At 40.1% G+C, this 15,457-nt stretch overlaps 1 protein-coding gene across 1 annotated transcript in view; it reads right to left on the reverse strand.

The window, feature by feature from the left end:
* LRP1B (LDL receptor related protein 1B) overlaps nucleotides 1-15,457 on the reverse strand; it is a 1,871,059-nt gene that overhangs the window by 504,930 nt on the left and 1,350,672 nt on the right. Inside the window, exon 32 of the mRNA XM_073545568.1 lies at nucleotides 14,246-14,395. Coding sequence (XP_073401669.1) covers nucleotides 14,246-14,395 — 150 coding nt within the window. The remainder of the gene's footprint in view (nucleotides 1-14,245; nucleotides 14,396-15,457) is intronic.

Consider the following 15,457-nt stretch of genomic DNA (forward strand, 5'->3'; position numbering starts at 1 on the left):
TGGCTTCAGGGAACAATGTGACAAGTATTGGTAAGTATGTTACTCTATGTTATATGTACTGTATGTCTATGTATGTATTGTATGAATGTATTGTATGTATGTAGTATATATGTGGTATGTATGTAGCATGTAGTATGTATGTAGTATGTATGTAGCATGCATGTAGCATGCAGTATGTATGTAGCATGCATGTAGTATATATGTAGTATGTATGTGGTATGTATGTAGCATGTAGTATGTATGTAGCATGCATGTAGTATGTATGTAGCATGCATGTAGTATATATGTAGTATGTATGTAGCATGTAGTATGTATGTAGCATGCATGTAGTATGTATGTAGCATGCATGTAGTATGTATATGGTATGTATGTAGCATGTAGTATGTATGTAGCATGCATGTAGTATATATGTGTTATGTATGTGGTATGTATGTAGCATGCATGTAGCATGCATGTAGTATGTATGTAGTATGTATGTAGTATATATGTAGTATGTATGTAGCATGTAGTATGTATGTAGTATGTATGTAGCATGCATGTAGCATGCAGTATGTATGTAGCATGCATGTAGTATATATGTAGTATGTATGTAGCATGTAGTATGTAGCATGCATGTAGTATATATGTAGTATGTAGCATGTAGTATGTATGTAGCATGCATGTAGTATATATGTGTTATGTATGTAGCATGTAGCATGCATGTAGCATGCATGTAGTATGTATGTAGTATATATGTGGTATGTATGTAGCATGCAGTATGTATGTAGCATGCATGTAGTATATATGTAGTATGTATGTTGCATGTAGTATTTATGTAGTATGAATGTAGCATGTATGTAGTATGTAGTATGAATGTAGCATGTATGTAGTATGCATGTTGTATGTATGTAGCATGTAATTTTTTTTTTTTTTTTTTTACATTTAACACATTAGCCGGATGATGGGACTACTACTGTCCCATCATTGGCTAATGTGTCAATCACTGTCATGGTAGCAGGCATCGCCCGATGGGACTTGTAGTCCCATCGGACGATGCCTGCACAGACCCCCGGAGCCTGCACAGACCACCGGCAGGCCGGCACAGCCCCCCGGCAGGCCGGCACAGCCCCCCGGCAGGCCGGCACAGCCCCCCGGAGCCTGCACAGCCCCCCGGCAGGCCGGCACAGCCCCCCGGAGCCTGCACAGACCACCGGCAGGCCGGCACAGACCACCGGAGCCTGCACAGACCCCCTGGCAGGCCGGCACAGCCCCCCGAAAGGCCCGTACAGACCCCAGAGAGGCTGTACAAGGGCAGGAAAGGGTTTTTCTTATTCCGATACCGGAAGTCCCATAGACTTGAATGGGACTTCCGGTATCGGAATCGGCGATACCGATACTTTTTTTAAAGATCGGCCGATACCATCCGATACGATACTTTGAAGTATCGGACGGTATCGCTCAACTCTATTTACAACCACATCAAAGTCCAAGTCAACTTAAGGCCCCGTTACAGATAATGATGTCCCAGCGATCCCACCAACGATCCGACATGGATGGGATCGCTGGGACATCATTAGGCTGATCGCTGGAGAGCTGCCCCTCCAGCGATCAGAACCAGCGAGCAAGCTGGTTTCCAATGTAAACATCGGGTATCCAGGAGCGGCGGCTCCTGGATACCCAATGTTTACATTAGAAACCAGCCTCCAGCGTCGCTGATCGCTGGTCTCTCACTGCCACACGCAGTGATGCGTGCTGGCCAGCGGGAGAACAGCGATCAAAAAATGGCCCAGGCTGATCGAGCACGATCAGCGTTACCTGGCAGGGGGGCTGGTCGCTGATCCCTGTCACACACAGCGATCTCGCTGGCCAGATCGCTGTGGCATCACAAAATCAGCGATCTCGCTAGCGAGATCGCTGTGTGTGACGTGGCCTTTAGATGTGGTGGATGTTTATAAATCAATATAGAGGAGTTCAGAAAAGCACAGATAAAAGAGCTACAAAGACTTTTCTCAGAATGAACTCGCTGACGGATTCTTGGATACCTTGTTGACAATGCAACAAAAGGTAAGTTGTATGAAAATTTGGACAAAAACTAATTTAAAAAATAATTTTTAGCCCAAAATATATGCATTAAACTAAAAAAATAAATAAAATTTTGTTCATGATCATTAAAAGCAAAGTCTGGATGGAAAGTAAAAAAAGTGAATCCATAGGTTCCATTGTTTAGCTTACTATGAGCCCATATTGTACCTCTATGTATTTATTTTTAAACAGAGGCACCAAGAGATCTTATTCTCCTATATTATGCATAAACCTTCAAAATAAATGAAAAAATAATGGACTTTTCCAATGCATAATGGAAAGTTTATGGAATCAAATTTAGACAAAATTTTGCCCCTAGGATTAAGGACTCATTCGGAAATCCGTGTACATTGGTCGGAGATCAGACCACTAATGCATGACCTGGACACAGGTCTCCTGACCCCAGCATGACAAGCTTCATGTATTTTTTTAGGCTGTCCCGCTCCGATCAGGAGAGCCATGGCCAGTCCTTAGATTAGTGGTCCGATCTCGGACTGATGTACACAGATGTCTGAATGAGCCTTTATAGTTGCTCTGTGAAAAGTCTATACCCTTAGGACAATTTTTGGAATAAGTGTAATATGAGCCCCACATTACACCTGGCATGATCGTAAAAACGACACAGAAATGTTTTGAGTCACTGCTATCTCTAAATGTGGAAAAACTATAAATTAGGATAACATAGAAAATAAGAATAGAAGCAAATTGGAATGACACTAAGCCAGCAATATCCACAATTAGCATATTTTGTAAAATGTCACAATTTCACAGGCTACAAATTCACTATATTTTTGAAAGTAAAATGCCTTTGACCAGCTGTAATTTGTATTATGACCACTGGGTGGCCACTTGTAGACACATCTAGCATAAACATCTTCTGACAGAGTGCCACATAATCAATTTTTTTAGAGTTATTCAATTTGCATCACTCATCGAAAGATATATCTAATCAAGAGGAAAGCTAAGCTCCGGCCCTAAAGGGGGTCGCTGTTCTTCACCGGGTCTGCAAGGTCTACCATTCAATGATACTGGGGGTCGTATCATGTGAAGTCTCTCTGAGATGAAAGTTATGAAAATATGTGAGGATTGCTACATGGTTGTAGTTGGGGATGTAACTTTAGACGGAGGAGAGAACAGACTTTGCCTATGGGGGAATGTGGGAGGTTTATGGGGATCGTAAAGTAGTGCTGGCAGCAGTTACTACTAAAGTTAAAACTTTGCATGGTGGAAGAGCCATGCTTCAGTCCACCGAAGGATATGACAAAGCTGGGCAAACTGATGTGAGTGCTAGACGAGGATGGATTTGTATGTATTACTTTGTAAGAAGGGGTCAACCAACGGAACCTTTAACCCAGGTGTGAGGGCTTCATACCTGGTGAAAAAATTCCAAATGCATCTGGATGTTGAGCAGTAAAGATGTACATGAAAGTTACACATAAGTAGTGGCACTAAAAAGTGCAATTCTATACCAATGGTAACATCACTCTTGTGTGTGATATTGCAGCCATTATACAGGATTTTTTTTATCTTTCCATAAATCATGGTTTGAAGCGGACCCTGGCAAAGATTTTCATTCAGACCCTTGAGCTTCGAGCTACGCTCCTGTCTTTGTAATTGTCTTAATGTTAAACCTGCTTCCGGCTGTAGAAATTGGTGGCTAAATTATCACTAATTATCTAGGAGACAGCGGGGGGGGGGGGCAAACAGAGTGAAGAAAAACGAGGAACTTACCGGGTGAGACCTGTCTGCTTTGCCGGACTCCCGTAGAGCGCAGCTTATCAAGTTCTCTTCTAAAGAACCAGTTGATACCAATTAACTGGGAATCTTGTCTGCAGCTGGGGCCAGATCATTTCAAATGGAGCAAACAAGATAACTCAGAGCGAGAGCAGACTGCAGCGTCGCCACTTCTGCATCAAAGTTTATTAACTTTTTTTTGTGACTAAATGTAGTTGTGTCTGTATTCCTGTTTCAACGCTCAAGGGACAAAATGTAAAAAATATTCTTAGAACTAAACGTATTTTTTGTGATAATGGTGCTATTTCCTTCTTCAGTAGGTTATGTAGTTTATTTTGACCATCATGTTATGACCCAAACTGCTAAAAAATGTAAAAAAAAAAGAGAAAAAAATAATCTTGTATTGTCCTATTGAGTCATTAGTTTTGTCACCCCCTTGTTTCACAGATCAGAAATCAGACCAATATTAGTCTAGAAGACCGCTTGGGTCTTGGAAGTCCATGCCATCTAGAAAGCCACTCCTATAATGCAGATTCCACTACACCAGGGTAAATTTGAAATAAAATGTAGTTTTTGATGTTCTGTCTGCTCTTACCTTCCATAATATGCATTTGCTACATTGTATGTTAAAAGAAATTCCAGAAGTCTTGCAGTTTTCTCTTTGGGCCCAGGGCTGCCACTAGGAATTTCGGGGCCCCATACTGGCAAAATTTTCGTGGCCCCCTTGAGACTCCGCCCAGGTTTCACCTCTCGAACCTTCCACAGTCCCACCGCCTTCTCTTGGAAAAACTCCACTTCCGCACTACAACCTCAACAAACACACATCAACAGTTCCCATCACAAGATCACACCTATAGCCAGCAGCTTATGTTTTTTGTTTTGTACTCACCATTGAGACGCACCATGCAAGAGAACAGAGACAGCAGCCAGTGAGTGCTCTCATCAGTCTGGTGGGGAAAGCGTTCATTGGCAGGTGGTTCTCCCTGCATGACAAGACCCCTTTTTGAACTCCTGCACTCTGCACACTGCTCTCTCCCCGGCTCTGGGTAGTCGCATTATTATGGAAGTGAGTGAGAGGGGCCCGATACTGCATGACACTGGGTCCCTCTCACACCAACCTGTAATCTTGACTCAGTTTCCCCATATCGGCTGCATACTGTGTCGCTATGGGCACTACGCTCGTTGATGCAGGGGCCCCCCTCCACCTTCGAGCCCCGGTGCAGTTGCATCAGTGGTATGTCCACCCCTGGCACCAGCAAAATCCTGATGCTGGGGCCCGGTGAGCAGAAGAGAAGGGGATCAATGCGGGCCCCCTCTGCTCACCGGGCCCCATACGCCAGTCAGGGCAGTAATTCCCTGATGGCGGCCATGTTTGGGCCTCATAATAGGCTGATACTTCCTGTTCTGTAGAGAACACAGTCATCTCATTGTCATCACAGGCAGGATAATGACACTTACTGAAGAAACATGCACAGCAGAAAATATAGAGCAATTGACAATTGTGAAGTTTAGAAATCTCTAGTTGTTAAAAAGCTCCCAGTTGACAAGGTGATCTCTAAACAATCTGCTGACCGGATACACAGATATCAGCTGCAAATTGAGTAATTTGCCTGTAGCGCTCCAACAGGATAACTGAAGTATTACACATGTCCGCCATGAGAACCTGAATTGATATACACATATTTGTCACATTTAAATATTACACTTTTAAGGATGCATTCCACTCCGCAACACTTGTGGAAGATATTACATTGCCACATCAAGCCTCTTTATTTAATGATACTTTTTCTTTTATCCTTTAAGCCCGCTGCATGTTGCTGCTGAAACAAAAGTCTCAAAAGCGAAGTTATTTACACAACCCTTTGCCATTATCTAACCGGCAGTTCACAGATCATATTTTGTCCTTACGTGGCCCATGCAGGGCGATCCAATCCCGTTACCATGGAAACTACTCAAAATCAAGACAGGAATTTGCTTTTAGAAAATAGGCAACTTACAAAAAGGGCAAATGTTGGAGTCAAGTGTAGAAAATTATACCACATGGGGGACTGTAATTTTGATGGCTTGTAGAATATATACCTGCCATTCACATTCTTTATTTTGTGCATTATACACACTAAATATATGTTCGGCCCTTCAGAAAACCTCAGAAAATCTGTTTTTTATATTGTTATAAGTTTTGCATAGCAAAATCAGCTCAACTATACTGAAAAATTAGCCTACAGTACAAATGTCAACAATGTTGATCTACTAGGCCGCATTTTAGCTTTAGGTTATGCAAAGTCCCTTCTGCTGCATAGGCCAGTACTTGAAATGGCGGAACCTGTTTCATTGGGGTCTGAGTTTCAAGTGGTTGAACATTACCATAAGCAAGATCCCAAATAATAACTGTGCTGAGAATTGTGCTGGAGGTCCCAATGTGGTGATGATGTCTTCATGGTCAATCAACCCTTAAACCTAGATTCTAGCTTTGAAGAAGCCTTAAGGCAGGGACAGATGGCCGTGTAGTCTCTCATCCGAAAGAATTAGGTCAATTATGCAAATTACACTCTGATCAAACTGTGATTAGTCTCCATTTTATCCATTCTGTCAGTGCATGCAAACTGGACTGCACTCAGCTGTCATCCGAGTGCAGTTTATTGTTTTCCACCCACCCATTGATTTTCATGGCCAAGTGCAATCTGAATATTGGATCAAACTTGAGCATGTAGCAATTTATTTCCTCAGACTGGCTTTCTCTGAGGAAAAAATTGGACATGTGCACGACCCCATAGAATAACACTGGTCCGGATACGACTTGATGTTTTGTAGGATCGCACTAGGAAAAAAATATGGTCAGTTTCACCTGCCCTTAAGCTGGTGATATCAGGTAGCTGTTGTCATGTGTCTGGGTTCAAACCCTTGAGCCTGTGCTTTGTAGCTAGCTTCTCTATCTGCTTAGCCTCAGCAGTTACACCTTTTCTTTGGGTGTTTATTGTCTGTAATCCTCGATTTAGTCTACTTAGGTTAATAGGTGGTTTCATTTATTCATTTGTCTGCCCTATTACCTTTTGAGTGCGGCTATATATACCTTCCCCCTGTGGGTATTTCCTGCTGATGATAGTTTCTTTTTGCTGTTTGGCCTTTCTGCTATAGCTTAAAGCCAGTCAGTGAAATTCCAGCTAGTATTTATCTCCTTGCTGCTTCAGTTCTTTACTTTGTACCTACCTGCTGCTTCTTTTTTGGAAGTAGGTACCATATAATCTAACATGTACTGTATGTACTTTTTACTATATTTTGTATTTTGTGGTTAACTTTACTTAATCTGGAATCTTTCCTATTTTCAGCACACTTGCCATTTTGTAAGTAATTTATTCTCTGTATTGCCCTTAGATTCTTTAGGAGGAATGTTAAATGCTTGACGGCCTTTCAGGTAGTATAGGTCTGAGCTGCTATCTTTCAGTCTGTGGTTAGGGTTATCTCTGCTCAAGCATCAATCTTCAGGGACTGCGGGAGCAGGATCTCTAGTCTGTACAGGAACCGACAGGGTCAGTTGCAGTTACACAATCATAACAGCTGTCTTCCAAACATACAGTCAGTTCACAGCTATCTCTCTAAACCACAACTCTCCATAAACACATGCACTCTCGGTTCAACCTAGTGTGCATGTATTCTGCATTGGGAGAGGAGAGTAAGCAACTACCAGACACCTTTTTGCCCTGCACAAAAAATGTCAGGCTTTCAAATTTGAAAATCCCAATAATTATTTTCCCTGGCATCAAGATGACCTAATACACCTACATATATGGTGGATTTGGTCAGTTTTAATGTGTATTGGGGCATTTAAAGAGGTTGAAAGGTTTTGAAAAAATGTCTGAAAATAGTGTAAAATATAACAAATAAGGCAAGGGATCATGGTGACATTTACCATGACACATGTCCCATAGCCACAAAGGGTACTGCAACCGTGACAAGCAAGTCGCAAAAAATTCAACTTCTTCATTTTGAAATTAAAACACAAAATTACATGAAATGCAAGAAAGTTTTAGCTCTGTAAAACTCAGGCTATCCCAATATAAGGACACATTTTTTTTTCTCAAATTTCAATAAGTGTATAAAAAAAAAAGAAAGCAAAAGGCAAAAAAGTTTAGAGGAAATTTATTCACAATGTATGCATTTATTATTATTATTATTATTATTATTATTATTAATAATAATAATAATAATAATAATAATAATAATAATAATAATGCAGCCCAGAAAGTTAAAATAATCTTTTTTTTTTTTGCTTTTTGCTTTTTTACTACTACAAAAAACACTGGCTTGATGTTAACTACAGATAAAAGGCAAACATTATAACTGCAATAAATTTACTGCCACCATCCAGTCGTGTGCATTACAATTGCTTCATTTTAATATATTCATTGTAAGGGACTAAAAATGAGAAAATTGCACAGTGGAGCATTAGGACGATTAGTGATTAGAGAAGACAAAACTCCCAAGGATCCATTAGCATTTCAAATAAATTGTACACCACCTGCAGAACTTAGCAAATGGATTTCTAATTTGGCAGAAGAGTCAGAAAATTTACCAAAATTGACCTCCCACGATGGGACTAGTTTCTATTAAATCTTCCCCCAAACTGATATTTATTTGATCATGGAATACCAAGTACGGCACGCTGATGTGCAGTTATTCACTGTATTCACTGTATCAAGCTGGTAAATTGTTTTGTGTATTAACTCTTTGGCTGAATAGACAATAGAACAACTGGGAAAATGGCAAAAATATACATAGTCAATAAAGACCTTTGCAAAGAACACAAACTTTCTGCTCATCTCAGTTGTGCTGACTGTGAATCTCTGCAAAAGCTTTTATCTTAGCAAAAAGTGTGGACGGTTTCCTTGAAAACCCATGTGAGCAAAGCGAAAACATGAACAAACGGTCCTAATGATTCCCATAATTAAGGAACTCCAGCTGCTCCTAAAGGGAAATGCGCTGTCCTTATTCTGTTAGCATTGATTGAAGCAAAAGACCCATGCATACCAAAGTCAAAGACGACACAGCATTGACACACTGCACAGTTGTAAAATTGTTAAGAAAAGTTAGCTCACATTTGCAGAAAACATTCGGAGAACTTTTTAAAGTAAATAATAATTGAGTTTTACTTGCGTTGTTTTGAATTTCCCAAACAGTTTGCAAATTTTAGCCATTTGTAATTTACATTTTGTAAACTTGTGGTAACTTGTTGGAATATAGCCAAGGAGTATATTTTTTTTGTTACTGAATTACATTTATATTTAATATATTTTTAAGCCTTTTAAGGTGTTGTCCAGTCTTAAACTACAAGTCTGCAGTCACTGGTTGTGACTGCAGACTTGTGAATCCTCACATTATACAGTATGTACTGCAACCTGTGATGAGTCTCCAGTGCCGGCACCAGCAAAGGCAGTCGTGTACTTTATATGCAACATGCATACTCTCGGCCACATTCTGACTAGATCGGTCTGGCCTCACTCAATGCAAGTCAATTGAGCGAGTCAGAATCAGTCTCATCAGATTGTGGCAGAGTTTTTACATCTCATACTTGTGGTCACATGTCTGCCATTCCTGGTTTCAGCACCGGAGAATCCTCACAGTGCACAGCGTGTGCAATGTGAGGACTGACAAGTCTGCAGTCTGCAGGATCCATTACCTTGTAGCCAGGGTCTGGATTTCTGACTGCTGACCACTTCAGCTGGCGGACATTGCTTAGTACCTATTCCACCTTTAGGGCATAAGTTATGATAAATTTGTCAGAAGTGATTGCCATGTCTACTTAACTGAGCAGCTTCTCCAAGACCACTGCCAGATGTACATTCAGCCTGTGAGGTTTGTTCTCCTGTGCCTTGCGTTCTATATGCTTGATCTGTTGCCTGACCTTGGACTTCGTTCTGACCATCCGCTTGTTTAACCCCATCAGCTCTGATCTGTTAACCTCCTGGTACTCTGACCTAAGAACTTTACCTGACTATGCTTTTGTCTCTTCCTTCTGTTTATGATGCACCCTCCTGGCTTCTGACCTTGATCTCCTTGACCCTTCTGACTCATGACTTGAGAAGTGACTAGAATCACACTTAGACTAGGCGGTCTTCAAATTAGACAAATACAGTTGTGGCCAAAAGTATTGACACCCCTGCAATTCTGTCAGATAATACTCAGTTTCTTCCTGAAAATGATTGCAAACACAAATTCTTTGGCATTATTATCTTCATTTAATTTGTCTTAAATGACAAAACACAAAAGAGAATGAAGCAAAAAGCAAAACATTGATCATTTCACACAAAACTCCAAAAATGGGCCAGACAAAAGTATTGGCACCCTCAGCCTAATACTTGGTTGCACAACCTTTAGCCAAAATAACTGCCACCAACCGCTTCCGGTAACCATCAATGAGTTTCTTACAATGCTCTGCTGGAATTTTAGACCATTCTTCTTTGGCAAACTGCTCCAGGTTCCTGATATTTGAAGGGTGCCTTCTCCAAACTGCCATTTTTAGATCTCTCCACAGGTGTTCTATGGGATTCAGGTCTGGACTCATTGCTGGCCACCTTAGTAGTCTCCAGTGCTTTCTCTCAAACCATTTTCTAGTGCTTTTTGAAGTCTGTTTTGGGTCATTGTCCTGCTGGAAGACCCATGACCTCTGAGGGAGACCCAGCTTTCTCACACTGGGCCATACATTATGCTGAAAAATTTGTTGGTAGTCTTCAGACTTCATAATGCCATGCACATGGTCAAGCAGTCCAGTGCCAGAGGCAGCAAAGCAACCCCAAAATATCAGGGAAGCTCCACCATGTTTGACTGTAGGGACGGAGTTCTTTTCTTTGAATGCCTCCTTTTTTCTCCTGTAAACTCTATGTTGATGCCTTTGCCCAAAAAGCTCTACTTTTGTCTCATCTGACCAGAGAACATTCTTCCAAAACGTTTTAGTCTTTTTCAGGTAAGTTTTGGCAAACTCCAGCCTGGCTTTTTTATGTCTCGGGGTAAGAAGTGGGGTCTTCCTGGGTCTCCTACCATACAGTCCCTTTTCATTCAGACGACGACGGATAGTACGGGTTGACACTGTTGTACCCTCGGACTGCAGGGCAGCTTGAACTTGTTTAGATGTTGGTCGAGGTTCTTTATCCAACATCCGCACAATCTTGCGTTGAAATCTCTTATCAATTTTTCTTTTCTGTCCACATCTGGGGAGGTTAGCCACAGTGCCATGGGCTTTACACTTCTTGATGACACTGCGCACGGTAGACACAGGAACATTCAGGTCTTTGGAGAAGGACTTGTAGCCTTGAGATTGCTCATGCTTCCTCACAATTTGGTTTCTCAAGTCCTCAGACAGTTCTTTGGTCTTCTTTCTTTTCTCCATGCTCAATGTGGTACACACAAGGACACAGGACAGAGGTTGAGTCAACTTTAATCCATGTCACCTGGCTGCAAGTGTGATTTAGTTATTGCCAACACCTGTTAGGTGCCACAGGTAAGTAACAGGTGCTGTTAATTACACAAATTAGAGAAGCATCACATGATTTTTCGAACAGTGCCAATACTTTTGTCCACCCTCTTTTTTATGTTTGGTGTGGAATTATATCCAATTTGGCTTTAGGACAATTCTTTTTGTGCTTTTTCATTTAAGACAAATGAAGATAATAATACCAAAGAATTTGTGTTTGCAATCATTTTCAGGAAGAAACTGAGTATTATCTGACAGAATTGCAGGGGTGTCAATACTTTTGGCCACAACTGTATATCAAACAGCATGAACGACTTTCATACATTTTACACAACTGAAGACTGTTCGGTCTAAGTTTACACTGTCTACAAGTTATACAACCTTAATAAAATTGCCCCAAAGTATCTGGACGTCCACACAGCTATGCGTATGCTTTACATTTTTTTTATGTAACACCTCTTTAAATTTATTTTGAAATATTTATATTGTGTTGATCCAGAATGAGCAAAAACAATAGAAATCTAATAGTCTGGTTTTGAAAAATATTTAAAAAGCCTCATTTACAAAAGATGTGTAGGGCTCACAGTAAAAAAAAATATTTTCTACGCTGAAGATGGTGCCCATTTTCCTCATGGCAAAGCGAATACTCCCTTATTATTTTATGGGTCTCTAGTTTTCACTAAAATTTATTTTCCTAACTTTTTGGTACTGTTACAGCAATTTTTATTTTTGTTTTTTTAAAAACTGTAAATAAGCAGAATAATGAAGCATTATAAATGAAGCTACCCTGTGGAGGAGCTATTTCTTCTGGGCAATTCTACACCCCGTTGTTGACAATGAAAAGAATAATCTAAATAACCTATTAAACAATAAAGTTATTTGGAAATTTAAATAAATATATACTTTTTTTGCGAAATATTGCTGGCAATTATAATCGGAAATTAAGAACTTGTCATTGAAAAGTCAACCTCGCTCTGTCTCCTACGGCCTCAAGGAAATACGATTCGTAATTGTAATCTAATGAAACCAGTAAACATTTATTTTTTGCAAGCTGTTGGTTTCATAGATCAACAGACCACATAGAGATAACAAAGATGAGGAGGATCCAAACTGAGCCCTAAGGGCTCAACAGTCAAGCTGTCTTGGAAATAATTAGAGCCAGGATTACTGGTTAATTATTACTAATTAGAGAAATTATTGGTAGCCCTTGAGAGCTGAGCTTGAAGACTAAATTTTGGGCATCAGGCGGTAGAGTGTGCATTCTACTGTCAAGGATTGTATGTTCTATATCTAAAATATGAATATATTATGGTAATTCTAATTACAGTTTAAGAAAAGAGAAAAAAATACCAAAAATTGATATGGGAACAATAATAAGCAATAATTTTATCGTTAATTCTGAACATTTTTGCAATTGATGTAACAATCACCAACTTGATGGCTTCTTTGCGCCATTCTGCCAAAGTGAATAAGAAGGGCAGCACTACAAATAAAAGTATTGAGCTTCCTGGGGTGTTTCACACTTATCAAGTAAGTAGCAGCTAAATCTGTAGGTGTCTCCTTACTTCTAGAGAAGAGCAAATCATTTGGCAAAAATGTGACGACTTAGCAGATTTTTCCCAAATGATTTATGTCATACATTATGAACGTGTTACACACCTTCCTCCACTTCCTTCCCCTGAGTCCACCGCACTTCGTTGTGCTCCGTGTCGGGTTTTGCAAGTTGCCAGAGTGGATAAATGAACACATGTCCCTAGATCTATTTAAGGCCCATTTAGATGCAGCTATGTCTTGGGATTGAGACTCTAGACTCTTTTGAATGGTATGCTCTACATCTGTGCACACCATGCTTGTACTTGCTTCCATCCCTGCAGGGCTCCACTTCAGTCATGTTGCTCCTGAGATTCTTGTGTGTGCCAAGTCCTCACTGCCCACATGCCTTCTTGCTTGCTACATCAATGCCCAGGACCCGTGTGCCCACCAGGACCTGAGGCTTAGAGAATCTGCCTCACCTGGTGAGCCTAACAAAAATTAAGATTTAAAAAGCTAATACTCATCGGTGAGCTCTCTTGCTGTCCCGTTGCTTGTTGCCAGCTTTCCAGTGGCCTTTCTTCTGCTGATGTATGTTGTGCCTCTGTCCTCTTTACTTCTGGCCCGGTAGCTGTGCACTGTCACAGCACCGCAACATTACATTGTGCATTGACCCCAAAGGCCTGATTAAAAATGGAAGTCCTGGTTTTTAGTGATGAGGCTGGACATGTTGCAAGTGACGGAGAAAAGAAAATAACTGAACGGTGGGAAGTGAGAAGATGAGCAGCCAGAGAAGTGAGTGGCGAGGTCAGTATTAGTTATTGTTTTCCATTTTTCAACCTTAAATGGTACACCAAAATGGCAGCTGGGCATTTTGGAATAGTGAATTTCAATAAATTTAACTCAAACCTTCAAGAATCAATCCACTCTCTACTTATTTGCCTTCAGAAATAGCTTAAAGAATTTATTAACTGCCCACTGGATAGGTGACAAATGCTAGAATAGTAGGGGTCCGACCGTTGGAAATCATTCTCCCAGCGACAAAACCATGGCAAAGATGAATTTGAATTAAGTGCTGGTTGTGTATGTGCCCTGCTCTAAACTCTGGAGTCTCTCCATGTCAAAGAGCATAATAAAAGAGGAAAGTAAAAAAATATATGCACAGATATATACAAACAAAGTGAATAGATAATAGATAGATAGAGATATATAGATAGATATTAATTAGATAGATAATGAATAGATAGATAATAGATAGATAATAGGTAGATAATAGATAAATAGATTAGTACAGATCCCAATTGTCTATTTGGAGCTCCATTAGATCTTTGCATGGCGAGTCTTTTCTCTATAACGGGATGGATATAAGGGATGTTTCTTCCCATTATTCTTAATCACACAGTCCAAATTTAATCAGCAATCAATCAATAGAAACACTTGTTCTCTGCCACTTACCCACAATAGTTAATGCTGTGGCTTTGGTCAGTTCCTTCCTCATTGACTCTATGACTTCTAAGTTACCGCCATCCAGGTTACATCTATTTATGGTCCTGTTACTGGAGCTGATCCAATATAACTTGTTGTTGGCGTAGTCTATCGACAACCCTGGGAAAACATTACAGAGATTGAAAACTCATGAAAAGTAACATCAATCATATTACAGAACTATTACAGGTTACATTGCAATTGTAGATAAAACAAGATGCATGGAGCTCATCGACTGAATGATGAGGGAAAGCAGCTCAGTAACGGCATCTCTGGGATTTCTGGTCGTCAGCCCTATCGTACAGGTTTATACACAATCAATGCTGATATCAGACGTGTAAAAAGTGTGCTCACTGGAATCACCATACCGGAGAAAGAAAGTTACGGATGGAACTCACTTTTTTTCTGATTTGATTTGTTCAAATTGAGCAAAATGACAGACTATTTTGATTGATTCTATTAAGGGCCAGGTAAATTTTTAGAAATAAAAAAAAAACATTATTCTCACCTCGCCTTTGCCTTGTCTTGATGCACAGTCATACACTGGCTGGTGTTCTTCCACAGGCTCCGGTCTTTTCTTCTGTTTTCTGTCTTCTTCGCTCTTCAGCACTTCCAGAATTCACAAGGATTAACGCAACGTCAAGATATGTGTCACCCAAAAAGTCTTTATAAAGGCTCTTGAGAGCTAAACCGTCGCCACGCCATATGGACCCAATAAAGTCCACCTTACTCTTTAAGTAAGTCTTGGAGTGGTGCTTCCCATTTTTTATCTTTAGATAGATAGATAGACAATGATAGGTAGATAGATAAATAGATACATAGGTAGATAGATAATAGATGTGGGATAGATAGGTAGAAATAGATAGATATGGCATGGATAGACACATGATAGATAGATAATCTCTGCATATAATACCACCATATTCTGGAGGTGACTACACCAAGGTGACCATTGTGTATATGAATATTTATGTAAGAAATAATTACCATAACATTAGTCCAGGATAACGATGCAATTTGCAATTAAACCGAACATATTTACGTCCTATTTCCTGGAATTTGCATATTAGCTCTAGTAATATCTTAAAAATACCCATTAAAAATAATGACATAAAAAATAGGCCTACAGCGACTCATGATCTACAAGAAAACTGGGACAAAACGATGCCGGAACATGTGTGT

The sequence above is a fragment of the Dendrobates tinctorius genome, unplaced genomic scaffold (assembly GCF_039654945.1).
Source record: "Dendrobates tinctorius isolate UK_male_01 unplaced genomic scaffold, ASM3965494v1 ptg000143l, whole genome shotgun sequence".
Classification (NCBI taxonomy): Eukaryota; Metazoa; Chordata; class Amphibia; order Anura; family Dendrobatidae; genus Dendrobates; species Dendrobates tinctorius.